This window comes from Apus apus, chromosome 16 (assembly GCF_020740795.1).
Source record: "Apus apus isolate bApuApu2 chromosome 16, bApuApu2.pri.cur, whole genome shotgun sequence".
NCBI classification, from domain to species: Eukaryota; Metazoa; Chordata; class Aves; order Apodiformes; family Apodidae; genus Apus; species Apus apus.
Genome location: NC_067297.1, coordinates 4,196,859 through 4,220,835, shown reverse-complemented (window position 1 = coordinate 4,220,835; position 23,977 = coordinate 4,196,859). Strand labels below are relative to the sequence as shown.

At 48.2% G+C, this 23,977-nt stretch overlaps 1 protein-coding gene across 4 annotated transcripts in view; it reads right to left on the bottom strand.

Annotated features, from left to right (window-relative positions):
- The window catches only part of CABP1 (calcium binding protein 1), a 52,099-nt gene that overhangs the window by 8,597 nt on the left and 19,525 nt on the right, over window positions 1-23,977 (bottom strand). Inside the window, exons 1-3 of one of the 4 annotated variants that reach the window (XM_051633840.1) lie at window positions 17,026-17,063; window positions 4,899-5,145; window positions 104-280 (exon numbers count right to left, since the gene is read on the bottom strand). In XM_051633840.1, the coding sequence (XP_051489800.1) occupies window positions 104-280; window positions 4,899-4,943 (222 nt within the window). In that variant the 5' untranslated portion in view covers window positions 4,944-5,145; window positions 17,026-17,063. Of the gene's footprint in view, window positions 1-103; window positions 281-4,898; window positions 5,146-17,025; window positions 17,629-23,977 lie in introns of those variants that run through there. The other 3 variants (XM_051633841.1, XM_051633842.1, XM_051633839.1) reach the window with 3 other exon arrangements.

The window sequence follows — 23,977 nt, the reverse complement described above, 5'->3', positions numbered from 1 at the left end:
TACAGAGCTCCATGCAGATGGAGCACATGGGCAGCTCTGCACTCCCGGCTCACATCCACGTGGCTTTGTGCGTATCTCACCCAGCTGGGTGTAACTTACGTACAGGCTGCCTGTTTTCTGCGAAGCCCTTCCTCAGGAAGATGCATGCTGGCCCCAGCAGGTTGTGCATGACGGCGCAGTTCTGGGCCAGCACCATGAGAGGACCCTGGTACTCGCAGGCCGACGGCCCCTCTTCGCTGGTCTGGACAGCCTTATAGCACGTCTTCTCCTCATGGCGGATCTTCCCAGCCAACGAGCAGCAAGCAAACAACACAACAGAGGATGTTACCTCCCCATCTTGCCCAGCCGTTCCTCTGAAGATTTACTGAACCGCCTCGCAGAGACTTTACTGCTAAATTTCCTTCATCTGGTCCACGTTGCGTCCCCCCTACCGGCCTATTAGGATTTGTACAGAAGCAGTAAGTCCAGGAGTTCGCTTTCAAAGGCTGACAGAAGTACAACCAACCAGGAGAATTTTGCTTTGAAATGACATCAAACCCTCAGCACTGCTCACATCTCCCCAGACACAGCCCAGAGGGCTCCCACTATCAGCCCCAGAGTTAAACCATCCCTTGAGTGAGCTGCAAAGGAGGAGCAGGTCCTGCCCCAGCAGTACCTGTGCCAGCCTGTGGCCAGGGCACAGCTGCTGGCAGGGCCCTGCAGCCAGGGCATCCCCAGGATGCCAGGCAGAGCCTGCACAAAACCCGCCCTTAGGTTCAGCTCTGCATTATGTTACAGCAACACAGCAGCACATGCTTTATATTATTATTAGAAGGCCACTTACAGCATCGGATGGCTCTGCCAACTGCAGGCTCACACTCCCCATGCCACTTCTAATTAGTTACATCCTCAGGGTCTCAGGCAGTTACTGCACTGGCCCTTTCTAATCACTGACAGTCCCAAAGCACAGATCATTTTTGTCCATTTGCATTCACACATTTTCCTAAGTGTACATGTCCTGCTAAGCTAGGGCTCCAGAACAGAATCCAGCACTGGATTTTATAAGGAGGCACTGCTTTCCTTTTATAGACGTGCATTTCCCTGGCTCTGCAAGAAAACTCTTATCCTGATATTCCCATGCAGCTATAAAAAGCCAGCACAACCCACAGGACCCTTAATTTTATAGAATAAACATTAATCATGCATCAGATTCCTCTTCAGGAATGATTCTACTTTTACAGACAGTGCTCCCAGGGGTGATCAGAGAAGTCTGTCAATTGTCATTGTCTCTATTAACCCTTTCCTTAAAGCCCAAGGTGCTTTTCCAGGCTAAAAGACCACAAATACACGCACTCCCCATTCACGCTTATCCAAGTCTATTGTATCTACTTGCTGTGTCTGCCATGTGCTATATTATCACACACTTGGTTTGTAGCTCACATTTTTGTACACAGTCTTACACTAATCTGCTCAGGTATAATGTCATATGAATATCAAGCATCAAAACAAAAACAACTCAAAAAGCAAGCCATGGAGAAAGAAAATGATAAAGCAGAAAATAATTCTCATTGCAGTCATGGATGAGGAAGAAATACATCTGATTAAATGTGACACATGGGGCGCTTGTCCTTAAAAACCTGAAAGATGAGCAACCATCCACAAATGGCATATTACTAGCTCAGCTAAATGCCAAGGCATCTGTGTTGAACTGCACAGCTTCATGGTATCAGTGCAATGTAATTTCAAAATTAGCAGCTTTATTCCTTGGCACGTTTTCCAGTTTAATATACTGAATAATATGAACCGCTTAAAATAGCCCACATCAGTTCTGTGTTTAATTCCACTGAAGCCACATGAAAGATCAAAGGCCCCACAGCCCCTAATCCCTGTCTGCTGACCCTTCCAGTCAATAGCATTTACTAGCAAGCCACGCAGCAGTTCCACAGAATGGTCATCCCTTTCTTTTCCTGTGTGGACAGAGATTGCCAGTTTGAGGAAACAGTTGCCAAAGGGCCACCAAGGATCCTGACCAGACAACCCGATGCAGCACCAAGACAAAAGGTGCACGTTTCAGCTAGACCCCACAGGGGATCCCTGCCCCACTCCGCTGCTGCGGGCAGGATTTATGGCATTTGATGTTCCCTCTGCCTGCACCCGTCCAGGTCTCTCTTGCAACGACCTGCACAAGGTCCTTCCATCACATTCCTCCTACATCCTGGCAGAGCCAGAAAGGGAGCTGTGATATGGGTACAGGGTAAATTGCCTGCCCGTTACAGAGAAAACGGCAATGTGCACGGCAAGGAAAGGCAAGGACAGGAATGGGGAGCTCAGGCTTTCCCTCTCCCTTCCCCAAGAAAAGGACCACTACTCTCCCTGGCTGACACTGGCTGTGTCAGACCAGCCAGCTGTTCAGAGTGAAAAGACTGGGCTGATTTAGAGATGTCTGTAGTGATGGTATGGGGTGGAAAAGCCAGAGACCTGGATGCCAAAGCTTTCTCTTTCTGCATAGCAGAAGTGCAACAAGATTCATGTCATTTTCCTGCCTGCATGTCAGAGGGACTTTGCAGAGCAACAAGCCCAGAGGGGCCTCTTCACCCCAACAGCAGTGCCTCTCAGAGGGAAAGGCAGCCAGGGTGGCCACTGGGATCATGGGGGTACTCTGTGACAGTGGGGAAGTGAAGCTGCCAACAACAGACATGGAGACAAAGCCTGAGCATTGCCACTGGAACAGGCAAGGTACCCCGGTGTCAGCTAGTCCCAGACCAAACCAGCCGGTACCTGGGAGTGACTCCCAAATTTTGGGTCGAAATCAGGTATTCGAGAGCTCAATCTGTCACCCAAGAGCAGCTTCCACATGTATCGTCTACAGTCTCTCTACCATTTCAGCAAAAGGAGTCTGCCCAAGGTAAAACCTGAGAAGACAGACCAGAATGATAAAACAGCCAAGTGAAGTTGTGCAATGTTAAGAATGACCTGCAAAGTCTCCACTATAATCATGTGTGTTGTGATCAAAAGAACGGCAGAGCCCCAGGATCTGTCAGGATGAGTGTTCAAGGCCTTAATTCATGGCTTCCTGCATCAATGTCTGCAAAATTCTCTAATTCAGCTTTGCAAATTTCTCTTTTTAGTCCTGCCATCCTAGCCCTTCTAACTAGGAACAAAGTGCATATTTCTAAGCAGCTTTTAGGAGTGAAAGTATAAACTACCTAAAAGATTGATGACACAGAGCTTATAAGTTCTTGAATTCATTTTGATTCAAGCAGCTTGGCCACACATCAGACTTTTATTGCAATTGCCTTGATCATGTTGAGCACAGCTCCAGCCAGCTCCTTGTACTGCAAGTTGGAGGTGACATATGAGCAACAAGGTTGTTTTTTTGTATGTGCACATTTGGGTAAACCTGAGATACTTCTAGCTCTCCCTGAAGGTCACCCTGACCTAGGGCTCAGCACTGCCTTCCCTCCTTGAGTAGCCCAGCTCCCCCGCAGCAGCTCTGTGCCATTACTGGTTTTGTTTACAGCACGTGAGATAAGAAGAAAACTGTGTTTCTACACAGAAGAGGCAAATCTCTGTCCAAAAGAAAATCCCTGCTAGTGAGGTACTCTCCCCAACAGCTCCCTGCCAGGGGAACTTTCCTGGGTGGCAAGGTCTCCCGGGTGAAGCATCCTGATGGCAGTGCCATTTCACTGTCAGACAGGTCTCCACAGAGATAGCTCCTCATTGCAATACTTCTGATGCTTAGCATAACTTTGTCACTTATGAGGAGTGAGTTGCATAGCTTTTTGCTGAGTTATTAGATTTGCAGCAATGCTAAGTGTGAGCCGTGTGGCTGACAGATACACAGTGCTGCAAGACCTTCCTCTGTCAAACAAGAAGTATTTCTGAGGCACGTCATTCCCATTTCATCCTTGTCATTAACAGCAGAATTGCTCCCAAATCTAATTTGTCCTGGGAACATTGTAAAACCTCAGAACAAAGCAGACTGCAGGTTGAAGCCTAACAGACCACCCATGGCAGCTTGCAGATGAACTCCAGCTGGGCCCAAGCATATAGACACATGGGTTGTGCTGACGTGTGGCATGATGCACGAACACGCAGCCAGGGCCTAATGTATCCACTCACAGAGGCACGGATAAACAGCTCACTGAGAAAACCACACTTCTACACCCAAACACATGCCAACAAACCAGATGTGTAGATATGTAAGATGGAAATACATAAAAATACACGCATTTCTACATATAGACTTCTCTGGGGACATCCACCAGCAGGTACACACACAGCACCACAGAAGCAGGGAGATGGGTGTGATACAAAGTCCTCCCCTAGACACTCACAACCAACACTGCACACTTGCTCATGCACCTCAGCACGTGTATCTAGAGACAGAACAAGCTAAGGACACACACACACTTCAGGTGGGCTCATGAGGTGTGCGTATAGTTACACGCCAACACGAACATGTACAGACACACGCCCACTCACATGTACGTGAATATATTGTCCCTCCAGAAATGACACGCGGCTGCACTGATGAAGATACCTCTCGACTGAAGCACACGCACAAACTCACACATATAAACACGCATTCAGATGCCTGTACAGACCATGTGTGCCAGCACACTGTGCACATCGACCAGCACCAGCTTCCATGTACCCAGCTCTACACACACGCACACGGAGCAGGACACAAGCCTGCTCCTGTGCATGCATCCACACACGTTTAATTACAGGCATGCTGTGGCACCCAACATCCCATGCATGAGCAGCACTTACAAAAAAAGTCTGGAGAAGAGAGCTGAACCTTTCATACACATCTCTGTGTTTCTCCCACCTCCCATTCCCATCTGCCCACAACATCACCCCTCCCAAGAAGCAGGGCTGGAAATGCACAGTGCACTTTGATTCAGGGAACATACCTTTTTTGAGAGGTTTCTCAGTGGAGACTTCACACAGTTGCCCATAATATGTTGAGTCTGCCTTTCCGGTGGACTTGGTTATAAAGGAACTGAAGCAATTGATCCCATTAAAGGTATTCCTTGGGAGCAAAGCAAGAAAGGCAGCGCCAGGCAAATCCAAACAGCTACTGCCTGCTGGGGCTTCCCTCTTCAGGGAGCTTTTTCTCTCTCTGCCTCTCTCTCCGTGTTTTTACTTTATGTTCACTTTCTTGAAGAGATGAAGCAGGAAGGAGAGGGAGGGGAGAGAAACAGACAGAAAGAAAGGGAGAGGGAAAGGGGGAGAGAGAGAGTGAGAAGGGGAGAGAGAGGGAGGCGGATGTATAATCTACATCAGATTAATGTTCAAATCCCTCCCACCCTCCTCAATCTGCAGGCAAGATTGTTTCACTCATGGTAGAGGGCTGGTTCAGGAAGAATTAAACAGAGAGGCACGGCAAGAAGTGATTTCAGTGATGAGTTCCGTGAATCCAGCTAGTTTGGGTCCCCTGTCGCATCCCTACTTGCCCCCCTTCTAACTCCTCTCAGCTTTTCAATCACCAGAGAGCTAGACTGGCCAGAAGGCAATCCACTTAGGGGCTTGAAGCTGAGTCCAGAGCTTGTTTCAGAGCAGAAATGGACCATTTATCTGAGTGGGACCCATTTTAGCTTATAAATGCCAGCAGACCTAGAAGTTCCCTATGCTTTTCCTGCCACAGTGGAAGCAAGCCTGCAGCAGCAGTCCAGGGACCCCACAACACTCTCAGCCCCAGGATAGTAATTTTTAACCACAAGGGAGAGACCTTGAGCCAGTTTTGAAATAAAGTTTTTCCAGCTTTCTGCAAGTAGAAATCAACTGGAGGTTTACCTGCTCAAGTCTGCCAAAGATGGGCTCACACATGAATCCTAATCTGAACAGGCCCAGGCCAGATAACGTGAAGCAAAGAATTTGGATGTCAGATCCATCCATTCCACTTCCAAGGATCCCAGTCCTGGAATACGTAAGAGGTTCCTAAATGTAGAGCCAGCTCTGAATTCTGGACTTTAGACCTGTTGTAGTAACAGAATAACCTATGACAGAAAAGGGATGAGTACCCAGTACATGCTCCTCTGATCTCAGGCTGAAGAGCATTCAGTTTGAAAAGAGATTTAAATTGCATTAGAAATTCACCATCACATCCAATAGGATCTGAACAGGACAGTGAATGCACTCTTAGCTATAAAGCCTCCACAGCTCCATCTCCACAGTGATAAGAAGCCATGGTATGATGAGCTATCTCCTTCAAGAACTGTGAAGACCAAGATGACACAGATCCTACACGCTGCCTATGCAGCAGGCTGGTTGGACACTCAGGTGTTCAGCTGAAAGATTTCACAACTTTCCTTGTGAGGGTGGTTCCAAACAAAAAGCTTTTCAAAGACATAACCCATGGGCTGAGTATTTGCACCACATGGGAGTTTTTTTGTGCAGGAGCCAAGGACTCACTCTTCTGGCAGCTTTAGGGTTGTAGGACAAAGAAGGATGAACAAGCAGTGTCAGAACAAAGCAGGGATTTCTCTGCTTCCACCCTAATGGTGCTGTGGCAAACTAAGTATGATTGCAAGGTGAATCAACAGTTTCTTTAGAGCTTAGTGTCTTCTTCTACCTGAGGAGATGAGTTTAGGCTTCCAAGCATAACAAGAGCCAACAGCTTCTCCAGTTGCAGCCAGAAGTGCATGACCAAATGGGAGGGTGTTTTCTTGCTCTTCCTTATACCAATCACTTCCCAAAAGTGAAGGCAGTGGAACAGCCTCCTCTCAGATTCCCTCAATGCCTTCTTCACTGCATAGGCTGGGAAGTAGCAGCACAAAGGCCAACCGGTCTGCCAAAGCAAGAAGCTACAGTAGTAGATACTGGAAGACACCATTTGTACCCAGGACTGAGAGGGACAGAGGGGATAGTGAAGATCTGGTCTGGAAGATCTCTGTAGCAAAGTCCATCTGTGATGGGCTGGGAAGTGAAACTGTTCCTAAACTGGGCCTATCTCCTGCTGTCACAGTTTGAAGACCCCTGACACTAGGGAAATACACAGTCATGTCCTGGGGGCTGTGCCACCCCTGAGCCTTGCAGCAGGGCACTTTGCAGGAGGATACTGAAACTCCCAGCTCCTCTCAAGGCTCTTTAGCTCTATTTCTCTTTCCTCTCTTAAAGCAGCTAATGGGAGGATGATCTACCAAAAGTGCTGGTCATTAATAATGATCTCTGTCAGCTGGAGCCATTCTCCAGGCTCCTTGTTTGTTGACAAAGTGCCTTGTCTCCCTTGAGCAGAAGCTGCAACACAGTGAGCAAGGTGCCCGGGCTCCTTCCTGAGACAAACTACTCCAATTCCAGAGCAAAGAGGAGAGAGAATCACTGTCCTGCTGCTAATGAATCACCCCTTGACTGGCAGCACAGAGGCCAGGAACGCCCTGCAATTAAGAAGTGCCCATCTCATGCATCCTCCCAGAGACAGGGAGGGGAGCAAGGGAGTCAGGCTTCTCCTGCCAGGATAATCCATCACAGCTTCCAGACTGCCATGGGATAGCTTTTAAAGATGGCTGTTGAGCGTGTCTTACAGAGCTCTAAAAGCCTCTCAATAAAAGTTGAGATAGTGACACTCTAAATATTAGCTTGTGCTGGAGCACTCATAGCCAGCCACCATGGCACCCTGCCATGTTTGCCTGCTCTTGCTTTTCTGCCCTGCAGTTGCAGGCAGCTGTAGGAAACATGCAGGGTGAAGTGAGAGGGCTGAAATCTGCTGCCAGACTTGGCAGAGAACTTGCAGTCCAGGAAATGAAGACGTGATAGGAGCACACTTGCACCAGGCTTGCAGTACACAGTCCTTCAACTCAGCAAGAACTTTGGCAGAGCCGCAAGGGGCCCTAGAGACACAATCATAATCAATTTCCTTATCTCCTTATTTACCTTGAATCTCTTAAGAGCAACTGAGAAGCACATCACAATGTAGCATACAGACTCTGCAGACCTCTGAGGAGGAAAATCACTCTCTACATTGAGATCTTGCTCCCATCACCACCACAGGCAGCTTTGAGACAGGCAGGAAAGTGGAGCTGGCAGAAAGGTCATTAGAAGATTAGGTTAGAAGGAACATATTTTCTCCCTTCCTCCAACTGAGGCTGCTGTAAGAGAACAGGATGCTGAGAATAAGTGTGTCAAAAACATTTGTGTGTAGGTGCTGATCTGTGGGTATGCCTATATCTGGGGTAGTCAGTGTGCATGTGGGAGGGCTGCACATGCATGTATACTGGTTTTCCCACACTGTTCTTTGTGGCAATCACACTGTTCTTTTAAGGTCTGGGGCTCTGTTGTAAACTTTCTAAAAATCAGTAAGAGTAAGAATTTTGTGTAATGTTACTCTTGCCTATGTGCCCACATCCCTTCCTCTCCCCAGAGGTCCAAGGTGGAGAGACCTCAGTGGATGAGGTTTGGCACAGAACAAGGTCTCAGCTCATGGGAAACAAGCGTTTGGCACATTGACCTGAGCACAGAGCCGGGGGGGAGACTGGGTGACTTGGCATTGAACAGGGAGTGATTTAGGTAGTTTAGAATGTCTGTATTTTTTAAAAAGCAAAAGTATTGTGCTTTGGGCTGGCACCTTTGGCAGAAATGCTCATTTCATAGGAAAATGTTGGATCCCACCATAGCTAATCACTTGGCAGTTGCCAGAAACTTTATCCAGTGGCAGCAAATACCCAAGAGCCACAACAGAAACAATAAAAGTCAATCCAATACTTCAGATTGCTTATCAGACTGTAGCTTTGCTTGGCAAAAACTCCGAGTAGAAGTATGGATTTGTACAGGGAGACGGTTCACAGGCCAGTCCTTCAATTGCTGGAACATTGTATCAGGTGGTTGTTCTCAGCATAAAACAAACACTACAACAGAGCACTGTCCAGTAGTTTTGGGGGTTAACCTCTGTCAAGGGCCTCATTTCAAAGCTCCGCACTGCTGGAACATGCACTGGCACTCTGAACTTTTGGGACTGGCTTCCCTCTCTTCTTCTGCATCAGGCTCCCAAGTGCTTTTGCTGCACTTTGAGTTGTGTGTTCTGACCTCAAATGAACCTTGCATGGTTCCATATTCCAGTCAGAAATGTACAGGTTCATCTTAAGGGGAAGCACCAGCAGGTATTGGGGATGCAGTCCAGATCCTTCTCTGGGGGAAGGAATATTTCTGCAGAGACTTTGGGAACTTTCTTTGCTGTCAGCTGTTCCAGGAAGAAAGTGTTGCTGACTCATGCTGTGCATAATATTCTCCTCCATTAGAGCAATTGGATCATACTCAATCACAAACAACAGAAAGGTTATTAAAAAGACCAAGAATATTTTCCATCCCTCTCAAGGTAACAAGGCCTGGACTGTCAACTTCTGTTTAGAACAGCTTTGCCTGTAATTAGCTAGCTTTATTCTGCTTTAGATGAAAAGAGATGGGAATGTGCCATCTCCTGACACCTTCCATGCAGATCTGGTCCATGTATTGTGCACTAGAACATCCAAGTACCTGCACTAGAGATGTGTTGGCCAGAACATGTGTTGTGGATATGTTCTGCTTTCAAGATCATTAAGGGGCTACAAAAAGACAAATACAAGCTTGACAGCCCAGAAGCTGCTGTGACAATGCATGCACAGTACAAAGATCATTTAAAATGAACCTTAAGTGGTCCCTTCACTTTGCTCAAGAGTATGGGAATTGTGAATCACTCTCTGTCCGTCTGGGAATACTGCAAAAGCAGCTAATTCTGTCCTGGCTCCCTCAGCTCCTTCAAAGTAAAAGGGACAAGAGGTGAGTACTTGGCTGGCACGCGGAGGTGCTACAGAAAGTGTGGCTCATTATTAGTTGAGCAGAGGCCTGGCAACCAGTACATACCAAATACTCCAACCCTGCAGCACTACACGAGACACACCACCGTAAAAAAGAAGTCTGCCTCACTCCTGTGTTAAGCGAGGATATGACAGCACCTTTCAAAAGCTCAAACTGCATATCTCAATATGACACCTCTGGCTATATCTCAGCACAGGTGGTAACAAACTACCTAAACCCTTATTTCCGCAGAACACAGAGGGACTGCTGATGGTTTTCTAATTCCTTTTTTCTGCCATTGAGATGTGATGCCTCACAATGTTACATGGTTGCTTGTTGCCTTCCAAAAGCAAAGAGTGTATTTAATCTCTGTGGAATGAAGCAATGCTATACATTCTTTCCAAAGATGGTTGCATGGAGAAATGGGTGGAAGAAACATTAGAATATTGCTAATTACTTTATTCATAGATAGTACTAAGTTCATGGTCTTACGCTGGTGCAGAAAGCTACTAAAAAACTAAATATGACCATACAAGCTACAATAGCTGTTTGACATTATTTCTAAGCAGGCATTTGATTGAAATTGGAGAATTACTCAAGTTCATTGGCACTGCTGTTGCTCTCTAAGGTCACAGGAATGTCAGAGGATTATTGAAAGGGAGCCCAAAGTTAGCAGGGCATCCTTTACTGGATGCACACCATCTAGCTGCTTATTACTGGAAATCAATACCACTCATGGACTCATCAGGGAAAAAACAGTCACTGAAGCTGCGATGCTACAAAGAACCACAGCTAATTCAGCTGACAAACCTGCAGCCCAGCCACTACATCTAAAACTAAACTCCTCCCTGACACTTTGTTCAAACTCAATATTGCACGAAACAAAAATCAAGGCAGTATAGGTTGATGGAATGCACAGTGGAGTCATTTAAGTGATGATTGATTAATTAATTATTGAAATATTTTCTTCTCTCAAAAGGTAAGTGGAATGTAACCAGGTTTGTGTATTTCAGTGCAGTAGATCTGTGTATTTCATGAACAGAATATTTAATAGATGTTGGTTTATCTTGGTTTTATTTTTATGTCTTTCCATATCCTTTTAAAACAGATTTGTTTAAAAAGTAAATCACTGACAAAGATCAATGCTTGCTGGTAGACCCACTGCAGGCAGGAAGCTCATCCACTGCCCCTCAGTGGTTTTGTATGTCTGGCTCCCACCCCTCAAGCTCTTTACAAGCAATAAAAAGTGATAATTTTTCCTCCAAGCTGAGAAAGGGGGGAGCTGAGTGGATATGCTCAAGAGGAACAATGTTTTTCTGTGTTTGTTACATACAGAAAACACATCAGATGCACCTTGGAAGGCATGGCAGGTGTCAGCAGGCAGGGTTGTACAACTATGAAGACTGCTTTAAGCACAGGCACACATATGCATGTTCAGAGGTGGCTGCATAGCCACACAGAACACTCAGCAGAGGCTGCAGGTGTACAGGCTGTGTGTATACAGACAAGACGTTCATACGAAGGCTCTTTATGCCAGGATATATGCATGGACATGGGCTGTGCCAACACATGCAGGGATGCAAGCTGTAGGAGCCCCACACAGGTACCTGTGAACACACACCTGGCAATCAGCGGGAGGCCTAGACCGCCTGTACCTCGGGAACCGCGGGGCTGCCCTCGGCGCTGACACACCCACCGGGAGGCCCGGGCACCGGGCAGAAAGGCCAAGCCCCGGCGGCTTGGGCAGAGGAGTGCGCCGGGGAGGGCCCGGCCGGGAAGGGCAGCGGGACCGGGGCGGGCCGGGCCGGTAGGGGGCGACCCCAGGCCGCGAGCGTGAAGGGACGGGACGGGACAGAACGGAACGGGGCCGCGGGGGCACCTGAACGAGCCGCTGTAGCCCCGCTGTCCCGGGAGAGCCCCGCAGCTGGCCCCAGCACGGGACAGCGGCGGAGGGAAGGGGTGCGAACGGCTGCCCCGACCCCAGTCGGCCGTGGCAGCAGCTCGGAGGGTATCGCTGGCTTGCAGGAAGGTCACCTGCAGCCTCCGGGACATCCTTCCCACGTCGTGCCCGTTGAAATCCCCTTTTGGGGTCAGAACAAGCCTTCAGAGGTACCGTTAAAAGAGCAGAAAAAGTCGGGGGAGGATACAGTGTTTCTTCTGTTTTTCTTGCCCTCCCAACCTGTGCACCCCCGCATCCCACCAGGGAGCTAAGACTATGCAACAGGGTCAGCACCACTGCGGCAGGTGGTCCTTTTGAGCCACAAGTCTCCTCATTACTGTGCCGATTTTACATGGTAATTGAGTATCTGTTAGAGCCTGTCCTCAGTGTACCACAAGCCCTGACACGCCACTGCGTCACTCCCTCTACAGCACGGTACGAGAACCTGCAAACCCAGACTTTCACCTTCACCTTTGCCAACCCGCCGTGTGACACCTGAAAGTTTCAGTTGCTGGCATCACAGCTCCAGCGCAGCCCAGCATGCTGCAGCCTCCCACTAGTACACGAGGGCAAATGAAAACTGCCCTTGCTAAGCCATTAACCACTCTCCCTTGGCCAGGCTGGCCAGGGCTCCTCAGCTCTCCACTGGCAGAGCCCCAAGTGTCGCCCTGATGTAGTGACTGCTCTTGGGCAAAGCTCCCATTAAAATCAGCTGAAGCCAAAGCCATTGGAGGAAACAAGGTCACCCCGCAGATGAGGAGACCAGAAGGGTGAGAGGCTGGACAAGGTGCTTTTACTGTACTTATTCCTGCCTGATTTAGAGGAGAATGTTTTAGACACCTGCTTCCCACACAGGCAGCCTTGGGACACATTCTACCCCAAAACAGCACCACTTCTGTCATCCTGATTTGCTGTAAGGTCCATTCAGACCTCTTACGAAGAACTGAAGCCCATCAGGAAAGGAGGATGGAGCAGGACAAGAAAAGGAAAATTATACAGGAAATGCAGAAATATCCCTTCCCTATTTTAACGGTAATGTGGATGCTGACACTAAAGCAGGAAGAGGAGATGGTACAGATAGGAGAGGCTTTTAACTCCCTGTACAAATAGAAATACAAAAGCCCCTTTGGCCACAGTGCTAACAGCAGAAGCCTGTAAATACTTAATGATTCCCTACAGCATTGTTTGTCCCCTCTGATCCCATTGCTACCAGAGGCAATTGACAGGAAACTGTTGGGGAATCACTTCACTGAAAAATTAAACAGACCGGCAGGGTGTGAAAGCTAAACGGCTCTGAAAACAGTCAGGTCTCACATGGCAGGATCACTTGCAAATTAATATTGCATAGCAAAGGCCTGGAAAAAGCTCTTCTTAAAGATGCCAGCTAGGCCAAAGCTATGGCACAGGAGGAATGATGCGAGAAGAATGGGCGGGTTTCTGCGCCGCAGTGCCCGTACAGCGCTGTGCCCTGAGCCCAGTGCGAAGCTGCTGCTGCTGCTGCATCACTGCTGCCCAGGGATCCTGTGGCCACAGAACTGTTGCGTCGCCATCCCTGCTGCCACCACACTGCTGCCCCGGTCTCTGTGTTGCTGTTGCTATTGTCGTTGCATTAATAAACTGTCCTGCTGCCACCTCCCCGCCATCCCAGCTGCCAAGGGATCACTGCTGCTCTGCGGAGATGGACGTGCAACTGCTCGATTCTGCGCTGCTGCTAAACTGTATCCTGTAGCCACACTATAGGCACCACAGGACCATCCTGCTATTGTGCTCTGAGGGGGTGAGAGCGTGCTCCTTTTTGCTCCACTGCACTTCTTTACCACTTGACCACTCCATCACTATCCTGCTGCCAGGCCAAAATTAAATGAAACATCCTCCCCACGCTCCCCTCTCTTGCCACTTTCCCACTTTGCTGCATTATCACACACACATCTCCTGCCAACTACACCCGTGAGTCACTGCACTGCTCTCACAGTGTGCACTGAGCTACCCCCGCTGCAGGGCCACTTCAAAACACTGCTGTCCCACCACCACAGGCATCACGTAACCAGCCAGTACTTTCACTGCACTTGGTAAGTCTGTGGTGTTGCCCTCATGCTAGCTCATGGCCGAGCTTCCCAAACTGCAGCATACTGCTAACTCCTCCCTGGCTGCCTCCTGCTACAACGGGACGGTGCTCTTGGATCAGCACAGCCCTTTGCTAATATCACACCATAAGTAATCACTGCTGTGTAGAATAGCTCCCATCTGGAATATTGTATTACTACATCATTAGACTGCTAAACTCTTCTGTCGGGCTACACCACTACACTATTATCACACCCGTGCACTGCCAAACTCCTACCACATGGCACCAGTATCACGTCTCCGTTCTGCCACGGGATTGCGTTACCACAGCACCGCAGTGCCAGGGCTGTGTTCCCCAGGCACTCGGCACTGTGCAGCACTGCATGCAGCCCAGCATAAACTCCCCAGCACAGTGCTCTGCTGCTGCCTTGCTGACCCAGCGTGCAAAGATGTCATTAGACTAAGATGACATCCTGGCTTATATGTCATTACACTACCCTACATTTATTAATTCATGTACCACTCAATTACAAAATGGTAAAATGCCCTAAAAGGCTATCATTGCTTTATTGTATTAGAACATTATTGCACCATAAGCCTAATTAATAAAATATCACTGCATCCTGTATCCTGGCAGTATCTTAGCATTCTCTTGGTGTACACACCCACAGTGCACTATATTGCTGTGCTGGTTATATAAACACGGCACTTCTGCTTTCACTCTGTCTTTTTTTTTTCTGCACAGCTACAAATCTGTCTCCCTCAGACACAACCCTGTAGTCCTGGGCTGCTCCTTTTTGCTGTTACTGCAATAATGACACCCTCTGTGAAGTCATCCCTGCAATTTTTTCTGTGTATCTGATTGTACCACTGTAGTGTCTGCATTTGTGACCACATCACTGCACCACAACAGGGTGATGATGTTCCACATCTGTAGAGCTGGGACAAGATATACTGGTGTGGCTGGACCACCATGCTGTGCTGCTGTGGTTATGCTTCACTGTGCTCCTCTCTTTCTATGTACTGCAAAATTACTGTTTTAACTGTTCCACAGTGGGCTGTGTGGGTTGGAGAGAAGTTCTTGTATTAAATAGTCTGCTGAGCTGTTGCTCTCTTCTAATTACAGTGTGGAGCATACTGGAGTTACAGCACTTGCAGCCTTACACTGCAATCCTGGATACTTCTGCATCTATGACCCTGCCTCAGCCCAGGCTGCAGCTTGGGCTCCTGCAGGTTTAAGTTCTTGTCTGTCTCAAAATAGCACTCACATTTTTACACAATGCCTAGCATTTCTTCCTTCACTCACAGAAACAAAATTTTCATAATTCAGTTCCATGACAGAATTTACAATTTTTATCCTTGGGCCTTTATTAATCTCAAAATGCTTACAGCACTACAAAAAATCTTCATATCTCTCTTATTGTAACCAGGTGTGTATCCTACATTATAGTTTCCCTTCGTGTATCCACAAATCCCCTGCACAGCCCTAAAAACCTGTCCTAAAATCTCAACTACAGGGTTGTTCTCTCATAGTTACTTCAAACAAAGCAAGTGAGAGATTAATACAGATAAAAATAGGAATAAATAATACTGTGCACTAAAAGAAAGATGTTGCTGTTTGTTTATAAGCACTGGTGCAATGTACCCAGTGAAAAGATGAAAACTACACTTGTGCCTGTCTCTTTTCTGTAAGAGCCATTGTTCAGTAGTGCAATTAAATTTTACTATGCTTATGGCTTTCAGAAGTGTCCTACACTGGAAGGCAAGCAGCAGAGTGGGCACAGTAATGATGCCATTCAGGTAAGGACCAAGTTCAAAACCAGAGAGGTTCTGCAAGTAGGAGCCTTGCCATGGATCTGTTTCCATTTCTGGCACTTTGGGGACACACAGCTCCATTGAATTAAAATCTTGTCTCAGATACATCTTCTCTTTCCTCAGAACTACAGGTATAGCACAAGTCAGAGCTGAGCCTATGGATTTCAAAGACTGGTGCTGGAATATTGCTTTTTATAACCCGGCAGAGCACCAAGCCGCTCACTAGGCCCTTCCTTATTACTACTACAAAATTCTAATCTAGACTTCTGCTACACTGTTGGCAAAGGGAGGGTAACACTTCTTCGGAGTTAAACAAACCCGTAACATTGATAACTAACAGACTGTCAGTGAGGATGCAAAATTGTTGAGGAGAACAGATGTGCTTTGATTTTTCTCTGGAGAAGTTGGGAGATGTAGACAACACTTCCTCATTAAACAGGTATGAGTGCATCACCTCCTTCCACCCAATTACATAAATTCTCCTAATTCTCTCCATAATCTTAATTTGAATGGGCACCCTGAAAAGCCTCCTAAACCTGCTTTAAATAAATAAATAAATAAATAAAATCCAACCAAGAACAACTAACCCCCAGAATAATGATTCAGTTTTAACAGATCACTTCCAGGGTTGGAACTTAGCTGCCCAGGCTAGTGGCTTATATCTATAATTGTGCTTCTGGGAGATTGCAGCCACATTAATCTTCCTGGAGACTACATCTCCCAGTAACATCCCTAAACGGCTTTAAAAGAAAATTTTGAGCCTGTCTCCCTCTGCCTTTTCGTTTTTAGAGGGTAGCCCTGTTGGATAATTTCACTACCAGAAGCAGTTAAAAGCGACAGCTTTGTACCAAAAGAGCTTGCAAACACTGAAAGCATCTGTTCCATCCTAACATAGTGACTGGGAAGGCTTCGGAATTGGGTCAGGATTTTTTTTTTGTCGTTCTCCCCACTACCTTCTCCTGATGGCTTCTGCCATCAGAAACGATTCATATGCTGATTGTACAGAAACGTACCATAAGGAGATGTAAACAAATAGAGCAAAGCAAGGCGGGGAGCCAGAGATATGGAATCTAATAAATAAATACATTTTAAAAATCCGCTTCTCTGACTCTCACCCTCAGCAGGCAGAGCCACAACTTCCCCCGGCGGCAGGGAAAGCACCGGCGCTTCCCCCGCCAGCGCCCCCGAGAGCAGCACCCGGCGCGGCGGGCGAGGGGGTTGGTGGCCCGGGGGCTGCAGACAGCCCCGACCCGCACCTCCGACCCGCCGCGAAGTCCCGCTCGGGGCCGGCCCCGCAGCGCCCCGGCGGTGCCGCAGCACCGGGAGAAGTTCGGCAGTGCGGCCAGGAAGCAGTGCATTTACAGCTGCGGGGAGCTCCGGTCCGTGAGCTGCAAGAGGAGTGGGCGCGGGGGGGCAGCAGGAAGGGAGGGGGCGAGAGGAGGTTTGCCCCTTACCTGGCCAAAGACCGAGCTGAGCATGGGGTGCAGCTGGTGGAAAAGGGGGTCCGCTTCCACCGACCGATCGCTGCCGCTGGACTTGGTGGAGTACTTGCTGCTGGATTTGGACAGAGGTGAAGCGCCCTCCGAGAGCTTCAGGGACTCTCTGCTGGACCCCTGCCTGTGACTGAGGAAAAAGTCCTCCTCTGCCTCCTCCCCATCCCTGTCTGAGAGCTGATGCTGGTCCTGGGGGTGACTGTGGCTGGCGTGCGGCGGGAGGTGGTGGTGATGCCGGGATGTCCGCACCGGTTCCTTGCCGCTGCCTCTCCTTAGACCTCCTTCCGCCGGCTCCGGCTGGCTCTCCCCTCGTCCATGTGACAGCTTCCCCGCGCCCCTCGCTCCGTCCTCCCCGCCGCCCGGGTGGCAGAGCGGCCTGCGGGCACTGGGCTCCCCGGGGAGCGGCTCCTGGCTCTGCTCCCTCCCTGCCTGCCCGCCTTGTCCTCTGCCGTCCCGGACGCGGCTGCCTCGGGGCTGGGGCTGGCCGCCTGCTGCCCGCCGGCTCCCTGTCGCCTTCAGCAGCGAAGTGCGGGACTCGCTCTTCGCCATGGAGGAGCCGCTCATCGCGGGGCCGCTAGAGCCGCATCCCCGGCCGGGCGGAGCGCTGCCGCTGCGGGCAGGGCTGCGGCGCGCCGCTCACGGCATGTCCTGCGGAGACCCGCTTAAATCCCGCACCGCGGCCCATGTGACAGCGCAGACAAAGGCCGCGGAAGGGGCGCTTCGGCGGGGGCTGGCAGGCACCGTCCCCCCGCCGGGGCTCCCCCCGCGTCGCCGCCGCCTCTCCAGGTGAGCCGGGGCCTCCCCCCCCGGGGGCCGGCTCAGGCCGGGGCGCGCCGGCAGCCGAAGCGCCGCCGCCGGGAGGTGCGGGCGGGCAGGGCCCGGTGGCCCCGGGCCCGGCTGGGAGGGGGACGGCGGAGCCGCAGCCCCCGGCGCGGCGGCGGATCGGAGCCGCGGGAGCATCGCCCCCGGCGGCGGCGCGGACGGGGAGGGCGGGGGCCGTGTCCCGGGGGCGGTGGGGTCGAGGCCGGACCCCTGAGGCTCCCGCATCTCCCCAGGAAGGAGGCTGGTGCCTCCGAGGGCAGAGCCGGGAAGGCGAGCACCCCTTCCCCGCGGGGGGACCCACAAGCACCACGCCTGCCCTTCAGAAGATGCCTCCTCTCCAGCTCCGGGACCAGCACGCTCCGGGTCCGGGGCCCAGCGGGGCGCTGCCCCTGGTGCTCAGCCTGCCGGAACGGGGACCACGGTGCCCACCGGCTCCATAGATCAGGACCTATACGTCTTGCCGTTATAACTGAGAGAATTCAAAGGCTTGTTCCAAATCCCAGATTTCCCAAAGTTCAGGACAGGGGGATTGACACTTAGTCACTGCCGACATAGCCCACAGGGTAAGTTTTGATCCAGCCTTTGAAATGGACATAAGAGATTTTTTAGGGAACATCATAACAGGATCTAAAAACAAGGGAGTTTTTACCTAAAAAGCTGATTACTTAATTATCTGTGTTTGATTACAGAGATGTTAAGTGGCAACAGGTGGTTCAATAATGATGTTCTGTTTAAAAACAGTAAAAGATAATGGTGTCAAATCAGACATATGTTCCCAATGAGGAAAGGGCCTGGCTCCTTCTTGCTCATCTTCAGACAGTGATTGTGCCTCACTGCCAGACTTGGATATCTCAGCAGTTTACGTACCCAGAAAGATGAAGGTGTGATTATCACATAATAAGCTTACTCATGCTCACTCTGCTCTTGCTGGCACATGCACAGCAGTTACTATGTGATGACACAGTCTTCTCTGCAATAACCCAAGTGCAACTTCCCTCTGCAGCCCAGGGTGCCACTGCAGCAGTGCTGCTGTGCCCCCAGCACTACAGTCACACATGCTGGTCAGGGCAAAGCTGCCACGGAAAGAGAATCACACTGCAGCCCTGGCTCGGTGCACTCTGTGCCCTCGGCTGCGTTATAAGCACCAGATGTGCAGCAGCTGTGTGCAGTTCCTGCACAAGGTGCCCTCCATCCATCCTCAGGGTGGCAGAGAGGAAAAGAGGCTGGTCCCTCTGCACCTTTTCTGCTTTGGATGCTTGGCAACACCTGTAATGGGGGCTAAATGGGCTGTTGAAGGGGATTGTGGTGGGGATATTTTTCAGCAACAATTTCTTGTTCATATCAGCAGTGTCATATCAGCTCCTAATTATAGCCACGGTACCTTTTTGAATTGTTTTGTTGTTTGATTGTGGATTTTTTTTTCAGAAGAGGTTGCTCCTGTTTGATGTCAGCAGTGCAGAACCACTGCTCATGGCTGGATGAACACAAGCCCTGGCTTTCCCTGCTGCAGCTCCATTGCTAGAACAGTGGCTGCTGCAGGGGTCCCGCTCCCAGGAAACCTGGAGGTAGTAGGAAGCTAAAATGAACATTTCTCAGAACCTTTCTGTCCTGAGGAAGTTAATTCTGTCAGGATGTAATACTGCTGCTTAGAGAAGTTGCCATTTTTGGAGTTGCAGCTGGTGCTGACAAGGCATTGCTGTGAGGAAGTTCACACAGATAAGATTATTCCTGTCTAGCCTAACCAAAAGGGTCCTCATCCTCCTTGGGGTCTTTTGAGCTGTTCCTGAGAACTGTAGTGACACTGCTGTCTACAGGTTGTAACTCCTTGCATCCATCAACTGAGCACTGCAGAATTTGGAGCAGATGCTTTGTGAGAATGGACTCACTAGCACACGTGTGATTCATCACTTTGGAGACCACTTCAGGGATCAGGGCAAGAGATGGCTTGACTAACAGAGGCATTAACAACACAGGCAGGGGCCATGTTACAGAACGAAGCAACAAAGCAGCAGCTGAAGAAACTATGAAATGGGACAGAGTGAGAGCAGAAACCAGAAACCTGGCTGTCCCTGACACCTGTATTTGGGTTTCAGCTGGTAACAAACGCTGGCTGCTCAGAGTATCTGGAGCGCATCCTCCTCGCAAATTAATTTTGGAGATTCTTCATGTATCTCCTTTTCTAGACAAATTAATCTTGGGACCACAGTGGCTGCACAGCATCCACTGCATACTAACGAGCTAGCTATTATGGAGCCAAATGCCAGGGAAAAACAGTGCCTGGCTGAAGAGAGAAGCACATAATTCCAGCACGGCTGAGCAGTGAGATGCACAGGGACTTCTCTCCAGAGAGAACATGGCTCCTCTTCCATCTGGCAGCACAAAAGAGGACAGGCCCGAATCCTCGAGACACAAAGATTGTATTACATAATATGCACGCTTGCTGCCTCCCGAGATGGAGCTAAGTCAAAACTACCTGTGTAATTCAGTCAAAGGCCAAGCCAGAGGGGAGCTGTGCTTCCCTCCCCAAACCCAGAGGATTCTGGAGCAAGTGAGTAGCCTGGGGCTGGCGGGAGAAGGTGGATCCAATTCCAGCTTGCAATGACAAATACAGCTCTGCCTGCAAGTGTAAAATTCTGTCTTTCCTTAAAAGTGCTATCAGAAACCATGTGTGTCAGCACGAGCATTTTCAGGGGAAGGGTTTGTTAGATTATTTTTTTACTTAATTTATGTGGAAAAAATTTTTGGAAAAAATTGAGAACACTGCTTCAACAAACAGGGGGCTGCATTGCCTGCCCTGAACTTGGAATAATGTATTTCAATTTCAGCTAGAGGCAACAGCCCAGAAAAGGAGTCTGAGAGTGAAATGAATATGAACTGCCTGTAAAAAAAAATCTCCATCAAGTTGTTGATGGGAAGGCACAAAGAGTCTGTAAAAATTTTTGAGCAGTTTTCTTGGGTGCTAGTTTCTTAGTCTTTATTATTTCTCTCAACTGCATTTGCAAGAACAACACTGTCTGGGGTAAGTGTGATATCATATAAACAATCTGCCAAAGCAAAAGCACAGTAAAACCTAAGCTGGACTGGCTGAGAATTGGGATACTAATCAGGAATCTGTACCATAAGAAATGAACTAGTTTATGGCCTCACCTTTCCCTTCACTATGTTTCTATCACTTTTAAAGGGTTTCAGAAACATGGCATGTTTCAATAGTCATAAAGATGCCAAGTATCAGTCTTCTGGCATATTGCATTTGGACAGGCATGTGTCTGCCTCCTGAGGAAGCAAAAGCACTGACAGCTGGAGATTCTGTTTGCTTGAAGACTTGGTATTGCTCTTCAGGTTTTACTCCACGGGAGAGGAATAATCCCAACAGCATTACAAAGGCATTATTGTTCTGGCTGTAATCCCCGTGCTCAAATCCACCCTGGTTACTTGCATCTTGATTGCAAACAGAGAACTTCTCTTTGTATTTGCCAGGATCAGACTGGCAGATGCACTCTAAGTCACTGTTTTCTATGGTAAGCAGGGAAAGGCTGCAGTCTGTTATAAGCCCATAGGAATGGGAAAGGAGGATGAAGGGAATGGAATAAAAATAACAGTCCACAAGAGGAATGTATGAATTACAGGAAAAACACAGTTGGAGGAAAGAAAGACAACAGAGGTAAGGGGGTGAAAAAAATGTGTAGGGACAAAGGTGAAACTCCCCATACACTATCACATAAATACACAGGGCTGAGCCCACAAAGCTGGCAGTGGGAAAACAGTTAAGAGCAGTCACCAGTGTGGAAGAGGGGAAGTATTTCCAAACAGAAACAACAATCCTTTTCACTATGACACTCTGTGAGGGCACAGACCTTGGCTTGACTCTACAGCTTTATGTTGCGGGCATACTAGAAGCCAGTCAGAGCAGAAGACCACACAGAGATGATGCCCCCAACTCTTTCTTAGCTTGTTAAACCAATGTGAAAGAAGATTCAACAGGAACTCTGCTACTCAACAGGACAAATATATCTGAGGTCCCTGAGCTTTCATGTGTGGCCCACCTTTAGCCAGACTCCTGAGCAGAGGCCCAACCTTACCTTCTCCAAGCATGTAACAGAAGTAAATAATTTTCCTGGAATTACTCCTCACCCTCCCTCCCACAGACCCTTTTTGATTCTCAGTTTTCCAGTTCACACGGCTAAGAATACAATTAATTAAGCTGATATAGCTGGCTCAGCATTGCAGTTTTAGTGCCCATGGCTGGCAAACGTCACCTCTTTCATATCACACATCTCTGTTGCCAAACTACAACCAACTTCACCGTTACATCTATGTAGAAGGTACTGCTCTACAAGAGGTGAACCACAAGGCAGGCAGGAAGCACATTGGAGATCTGAGTACAAGTTCTACGAAAAAAAACACCTCTTAACATAACTGAAGCAAAACTGACATGGTTTTCACAGTGACAGTGGTCCCTCTCTCCATTTGACAGTCTTAAGGCATAAAATGCTAATGTGCCAAATAGTAAGTAGCAAAGGAATGCTCAATTGGTTGGCTTACATTCAGCTTACATTGAGAGCAGCAATTACTACATGAAGGAAAAATTAAATCACTTCATAATTTTCCACTTTCAGATAACCTGAGCTCTCTTAGATAAGAGCAAAGCTTTTCATGAGCCCATGCAGATGTTTTACAGTCACAAAAAACTTAGGAATGTGATGGAGTGATGTCTTTCTGACATAAGATCTGGACCACAGGATTATGGCTGCTTTTTTAGAGGCAGGTGGACTCTTCAGCCTCATTAAAAAGAATCCCTGATTATCAGGTAAAAAGCCTGCCTTTTTTTTTTTCCCAACTTGAAACATTTAATCTTTGTGAGATTAAAAAAAAAAACACCAAAAACAAAACAAACCAACATTCATTTATCATCTGCCTAAAGAATTAGTTCAGGGAATAGGAGGGAAAGAGCAGCACTGAAGGCCAGATACTTGTGGTTTGAGTTAGAAATAGTCTGGGGAACGTAGTTGAATAAATTGCTATTGATTGCTCACTGCCTGGTAGCCTGATCTCTGGTCAGTCTCCTGGCAAAGAAAACTTCTGTATATTTTGGGAGAGTGTTACTTTCCAATGGGTAGTTGAGTATTAACGTGTATCGGGATGATGATACATCAGTTCTCATATTCTATCCTGCCACTACTGATGCACCTGGAAAATCAGAATAAAAGTAGCTGCTGCTTTTAATCCTTTGACATCTTCACTACCACCAACTAAAATATGAGCTATGTCACGGAACAACTCAGTTATACAATATAAACTCAGTTATACAACAAACAGGCCAGAGTATGAAATAGCTACAGTGAGTAGAAATTCATTTGGGATCAGCTGGAGTGAATCACTCAGTTATCTCCAGGGCAGCTGTTCTCTCTCCATAGAGCTGCTTTCTCTCAAATAGTTTATATAATGAACACTGATACTGGTATATAACCAGTACAGTTCTGGTAGCAGATAGCTCCAGGGAGAGGGTGGGTTTGGACATCTGGCTTGTAACCAGAAAGGAAGCTGTATGAATTGCAAAATATGGTCAAGTTTCTATTAGCAGCCAGTAGTTCCTTTCAGATGAAAAATTATAGCCCTAGAACTGACACAAGAGAAGAAGGTCAGGAACATGTGGTCAGTGGAGAGAGGACACCTTGTTTCAGTAGCAGAGCTGCTCAGAATTCCTGTGCAAGCATTACCACCTTCCTGCTCAGTCAGCAGGCTGGCAGAGGGAGTGGGGGCAAGATGCTGCCAATGACCAGTGTCATTGGCACAAGAAACTTAACAAAGACACTGAGGATTCCTAATCTTGAGAATTTTTAAAAATCTTTTTGCAGGAATTTAATAAAAGAACTGGCATCCTGAACAAATTACAGTTTAGGTAGTTACATTCTGCCTAAATTAACTTTTGCATAAAATAATTTGTCAATTCTACAAATAAGTTAGTTGCAAAATGCTCTTATATCTCATTTCAGAGGGGTGCTACATTTTGCTAGTTGATCTAACAACACCTCATTAGAACAGTTATCAAGTTATATTGAATAATGTAGGGTTTTAGTCATTTCCAACCAAT